This window comes from Triturus cristatus, chromosome 12 (genome assembly GCF_964204655.1).
Source record: "Triturus cristatus chromosome 12, aTriCri1.1, whole genome shotgun sequence".
Lineage (NCBI taxonomy): Eukaryota > Metazoa > Chordata > Amphibia > Caudata > Salamandridae > Triturus > Triturus cristatus.
In genome coordinates, this window is record NC_140595.1 from 271,037,346 (window position 1) to 271,043,777 (window position 6,432).

Sequence of the window (6,432 nt, forward strand, 5' to 3'; positions counted from 1 at the left end):
TCATTCACAAAACCTATACGGCAAACCACGCTTTGTTCGACCCACTCCCCAACCCTAATGTGGGGTTTACTTCTGTGTAATTATACGAAGTTGTGGCATGAAAACCCAGTTATGAGACCATCTTGCTGTCATCTTACTGAGTGGGAGACCCTTACTGAGGAAGACTCCTGCTATCTTCTTTGATTTAAGAGAAAACGTACTGCTGGACTACAATTCTGGTCCTCAGCCTCTCATGTCAGCTTAATTCAGGTCTTGCATAAAAATTATCTGCGTGATTACACAGCACATATATAGGCAAGGCCTCTTACTTGGCGCACTACGCCATTTTAACAATTTGGCTGGTTTAGATAACAGTTTAGGATGATATGAATAACAAGGTCGAACGTAGAACCAAAAGCAGCCATGTTCCTTCCCCCTTCTCTCTTTAACTCTTTCATGCATCCGTTATCTGGCTCTGTCCTTCTCTCTTTCTATTTCCTCTCCATATAGCCTCTTTCAGCCCTGTTTACCTCATATTTATGTCTTTTCATTCTCTCTCGCTCTCTCTCCCTCGCTCTCTCTTTCTCTCTCTCCCTCTTTCCTCTGTCTCTTCCCCTCTCTCTCTCCTTCTCTCTCTCTTTCAATGCTGATGCCCCCATTCTACCTGCTGCGATAAACTCAGAGGAGCTGGAGAAAGTGACATAGGCACCAGAACCGGTTGACCGGCCCAGGGCCTTCAAAAACACAGTCTCCAAAAATGCGTAATGAGTTCAAATGCCGGTCCAGCCTTGATGTTGAAATATATATTAGTCTCAATTTTTCTAATATCTTCATAACTACACTCTTTCAAAGGCAATAGCCATTGTCCTGAGCACTTTTAGTATAACCATTTATTTTCTAATTTTAAATGTAAATTAAATAAATCCCCCCCCCCTCTAATTATTTTAAGCTTCTAAAATTCACATTTAGAATATTGGGGTTTTTGATCCACAAGGCTAAAACTCTGGTGGGTGAAATTGGGGTATTCCTGAGGGAAATCGCTTAAACATAAAGTGATACTCCAAGCACATAGTCTTTGAATTTAATGAAGCTTAGTTAACAAATCCTGGTAAGATCATTGTTAGTCTGTGGAGGCAAAAGGATTCTGACACAATGCTTCATTGGTCTTCTCGGAACAGAAGTGAATCGCGCGGGAATCATCGCAGGAGCCGTCATCGGAGCCCTCCTCCTGCTGCTGCTCCTCCTCCTGCTGATCTGGTGTTGTATTTGCTGCTGCAACAGGAGGCGCTATGAGAAGGAGCTGGCCAATGATATCAGGTGAGGAAAGGGCCCATAACCAGTCCTGAGAACACTTCTGGGCGATATTATGGTGAGCGTGAGGATTTGGTACTGTGAAAAGAGCAAGGTCCAAGCACTGAAAAATAAGGTATTCCTTTCTTCACCAGAACAGGTATACTACAGAGCAGCAGGGAACATTCCACTGGCACTACCCCACCATCATGCCTCAACCCCATTGTAAATGTAATTGTAATTGCATTTATATAGCTCTTCCTACCCTTGCCAACCCTTCAAAGCTCTTTTCGGCGAGTAGTACGCTACTCTGGAACCCAAGCAGGGGATTGGGGGTGCCGCCGAGCTCTTTGCCAGGTCCGGTTTTCGGCCGATTTTGTTACAGTGCCGATTTTGAAGCTCTGCTGCAGAAACGACCCTGCAACAAAAACGGCCCCCAGGGGCCCAAAACCGGCCCCCACCCATGCGGCGCACCGGGGGATTGCCCAGTTCCCGCTACGGCCAGTCCGGCCCTGCTCTGAAAGCATGAACAAACAGAAGATTATTTTTTTATTGTACTTTTATTTATGTAAGGTGAACTAGGCACAAGGGCAGAGATTACATGAGCACCAGTTACATTACAGAAAATCAAATTCATTTTTATTTAGGCATTGGAAAATTAAGTCATTTGCCCGGAATCATAGGATGTTGAGCTGAAGCTAGAACTCAAACCTATTTCCATAGTTCCTTATTTAGCAGCTGTGACCCTAACATTACATCCTCTCAATTTTCCTATCTGGGAAAGATGCCTCACAGCTTTTTCAAACATAAACTCCCCACCAAGGCGTGAAAGACACTGGAGCGAAGGTGCTAACAACAGGCCCTCAGCGAGGCCAATTCACTTACTCTCCCCCTTTCCCAGCCAACTATAGCTTCAGGGCGCTAGAATGGACGGGGAGCAGTGAAGAAAAGCAGAGAGCCCCTTAGGCACCATCCCATCTGTCCGACTATCCAATCCAATGCTGGGTAGTGTGTAATACACTCCCCCCAAACCTGCCTGCAGACTGGTGCTGAGAGGTGCATTCATCTCTGAAGTCACGCTCTAAGTAAATTAGATTGCGGAGTAGGAGATAGGCTCAGAGTCCCACACCTACACTGTGATTGACTGGGCAGGGTCTGATTGGAGCCTTCACTTTCATTCACAGAGGGCCGCAGGGCATCCACAACCCTAAACAGCCCCTAAGTGATGCAAATGAGCCCCTGCGGGATGCTCAGCAGCGGCTCCATTCAAAGGTGTACACTGCCCCTCCCTCCATTCTGCCTTCTCTTTTTCAGCATCAGTTGAGCAGAGCACTTTCTGCGCAGCTGCACAGTCCCCAGTGCCATCGAGCCTGCCCTGCCTGACTTCCCCCTAAGAGTACCGTTACTCTCCTTGGCCAAGGAAAAGTTACGGTACTCAAAAGGAGAAAATAAAAAGTGGCAAAATAGAAAAGTGGCGGTACTCCCTACCGGTGAGTAACGGCCTATTTAAAGCACTGCTCCCCTGCCATGGTGTGAAAGACTGATCATTCATTGGCTTAGTAGGGTTGCAGGGGGAGGGGTTTCTCCATGAGGGGGAATATTTCAACTCTGGAGAAAAAAATATATGCATTCACATATTGCAATGCAATTTAATAGTACTTTATTGTACATGGTGTGCATTTACCCATTGTTGAAAAATGTACACATAATGTTGCCAACAGTACGCATGGGACTTCCCGGGGTTACTACTAAGAATCTTGTGAATTACCAAAAAGTGTAAAGGTAAGTTCAAATGCACTTGTGACTCTCTGCACATACATTTTACACTTTTTTGTCAAACTGGCCCTGCACTGCACGATATTACTACATGTGAGTAGCCGTATTAGATGTTGCTGTGACAAATGCATGCACCCTCGTAGGTAGCCTCGTGCAACAAACAGTCGAATGCAAAAAAAGGAAAGAAAACGAAAAAAAAGAAGACTGTAAAAAAACAAGAGGCAGGAAGATGTCAACATAATGGAAAGAGCTGACGTAAACTGTGTCTTTTGTTCACAGGGAGGATGTATTAGCCCCCCCGAGCAACAACAACAGTCGCGCCAGCAGCGTACGGACTGCCATGGGTTACCGCTCACACAACATCAGCTATTCCCTGCGCCGGATTTATGACCAGGCCCCCAAAGAAGAGGCGAGTGCACCTCCGTTTGCTGGCAGCAAGAGGCCACCGAGCGAGGACTATGAAAGTGATGGTCCTGAACTGGTGGCCACTGTCCCTGGGCCATCCCGCCTCACCCCGTACAATATCAGCCGGGTCGGGGGAGTCCCGGTGATGGTGCCAGCGCAGGCCAGGGAGGGGTTCATCGTTTAATGTCTAGCGGAGAGGAGCCCGGGCAAAAGGACACGCACTGGTCATCTTCAATTGCATTTTTATAAGTGGGACGATTCAGCCCCAAAGCAGGAGGGTTCTAATTCAAGGGAGCCATCGTTATCTTTGCATAACAGGTGCCTCAAACACATCAGTCTCTTAGCGCTAACAATGGTAACAGGTGTTATAATTGCCCAACTCGATGGCATTAATGTTTTTGACCATAAAAGGCTGAAACGATTAGTGAGTTTCTTCTGAGTTTTAGCTGCCTGCAGGAGGTGTGTTAACGCATTGAGCTATCTTACTGGCTATCCAGGACAACTTGCTCTTCCCTGTCAAAGCCTCCACGAATCGATAATCAGCAATGAAGAAGGAAATGCTGAGTCATGGAAAAATGATCAAGTTATATAAATGGAAACTGTTGTAGATGATTCAACAATAATCTCTCCATTTGTAAAGAAAGGGGTAGTCAGTTACTCCTAACTTTTTATGTGATATTTAAGATGTACAATAAAGCTGAAGGATGTGTTTCATACTGAATTATTTCATTTTTACAACACTAATCACACGACTGAAGCAAAATCTCAGTTAAAACATTAGTCAGTCGGAGCTAATGGATGTAATGGGAAGGCTTGGAATCTTTCATAGCGGTTTGATATATATATATATATATATATATATATTACCTACTGGCCATCGCCAGTAGGTAGTTATAGTTAGGACCTATTTTCCATAGGAAATACGCAACATTCTATTTGGAATAACGTTGGCGTCGATTGACGGATCTTCATGAAATTTTCCAAACTTTTGGCCAGCTCCGGTCCGCTCCTATCCTGAAAATTTCACGGTGATTCGTCAAGCGGGGTCCGAGAAAAAAGGGGGGTCCCAAAACACATTTTCCCCATGCATTTTCCCATAGGACTTGTTGACGCAGCTACAGCCCGAACTGTTGAACGGAATTACACGAAATTTGGCAAAGAGGTAGCCCTTGGTTCACACTCATGCCTTTTGGTTAAATGGTGTAAATCCGTTCAGTAGTACCTGGGAAAATTAGAGTTAAAAAGATAGATATATCTGGGCGGAGCCTAACCACACATCTCATCGTGAGATCTGATTGGCTGTCAGTACTTCATCCAAGAAGTGTTGGCAGCCATCTTGGGACCAATATACATGATAGCACCTCATTAAAAAGCATTGCAGTTAATAGAAGGTTTTAAGACTTTAGTTACATTATAAATCATTTGTTGATGGTACCATACTCATTTTAGGAATTGTGGTGTGTTCTAAGGTGATTTTACCATGTGAAAATGCCTTCTGCTGTGATATCATGAATCATGTTTGAGAGAAAACTATTTTCTCATGCTTTTCCCACAGAGGTTTGGAAGGTGATCTATAAGCTAAACTGAGAGCATATTTTCTGTAAATTCACATTATCTTTCTCAGTCATGTGAGAATGAAGTCTGACATTCTCAGTAAAACATGTACATCCAACAAGGGCAGATACTGTCAGTTGATTCCTTTGTGTTCTACTGCAGCTTCCCAGAGTGTTCTAAAGAACAACTAGAGCACTAACAGTCCTACTTATGACAAACGTATTGCACACCTGAAGCCACCTTGATTGGAATAAAGTGGTAACTCTTAAAACATTTAATTTAAAAAGGAACAAAATGAGGGGGTTCATTTTGCCATAGAAAGTATGATTAGTGCTGCAGAAAGAAAAACTAGGGCACATTTTGACTTCTCAAAGCCGCTTCTATTTCATAAAAAAATTCTGCCATGCAGACTGAAACATGCACTTTGAATACCAGCAGCAGACTTCCCTGGTGAGCAGTAGCTTTACTACAGTGATCTAATGAGCAGCTACAGTGCTAACATTCAGAATTTATGGCAAATGTGTGACACATCTGAATGTCTTCTTGATGGAACCAAAGTAAAAAACTGAAAGCATTTCCTACTGAGGAGACTGCAGTAAATGAGAAAATTAGGAAACTTCATAACAAATGAATCTCCCAAGATGGCCACCAGAGACAAAAGAGCCCAAATGCAGCCCAAATATCACCCAGATGTAGCCCAAGTATAGCCCAATGACAGAATGTCCCAGAGTGTTCTAACGAACACCTAGAGCGCTAACAGTCTTACCTATGACAAACGTATGACACACCTGAAGCCATCTTGATTGGAATAAACTGGTAACACTTAAAACATTTAATTTAAAAAGGAACACAATGAGGGGGTTCATTTTGCCATAGAAATTATGATTAGTGCTGCATAAAGAAAAATTAGGGCACATTTTGACTTCTCAAATCCTCTTCTATTTCATAAAAAAATTCTGACATGCAGACTGAAACATGCACTTTGAATACCAGCAGCAGACGTCCGTGGTGAGCAGTAGCTTTACTACAGTGATCTAATGAGCAACTAGAGTGCTAACATTCAGAATTTATGGCAAATGTGTGACACATCTGAATGCCTTCTTGATGGAACCAAAGTAAAAAACTGAAAGTATTTCCTACTGAGGAGACTGCAGTAAATGAGGAAATTAGGAAACTCCATAACAAATAAATCTCCCAAGATGGCAACCAGAGACAAAAGAGCCCAAATGCAGCACACATATCACCCAGATGTAGCCCACATGTAGCCCAATGACAGAAGTGTGCAAAACACTTATTTTTTGTGTATTTGCAGTTTTATATATTGCAGACTTGTCAGGTATTGGAGTGCTTTACATGAGCAATGGTTACATCACACAAGATCAAATTCATTTTGGTTGTAGACATGGGGAGATTAAGTGATTTGACCAG

General features: G+C 43.4%; 1 protein-coding gene across 2 annotated transcripts in view; it reads left to right on the plus strand.

Moving 5' to 3' along the window:
* The window catches only part of LOC146775834 (coxsackievirus and adenovirus receptor-like), a 271,451-nt gene extending 267,287 nt beyond the window's left edge, over nucleotides 1-4,164 (plus strand). For both annotated transcript variants that reach the window (XM_085638011.1, XM_085638010.1), the window contains exons 6-7: nucleotides 1,158-1,296; nucleotides 3,325-4,164. In XM_085638011.1, coding sequence (XP_085494137.1) covers nucleotides 1,158-1,296; nucleotides 3,325-3,634 — 449 coding nt within the window. In that variant the 3' untranslated portion in view covers nucleotides 3,635-4,164. The remainder of the gene's footprint in view (nucleotides 1-1,157; nucleotides 1,297-3,324) is intronic.
* Nucleotides 4,165-6,432: the final 2,268 nt, after the last annotated feature.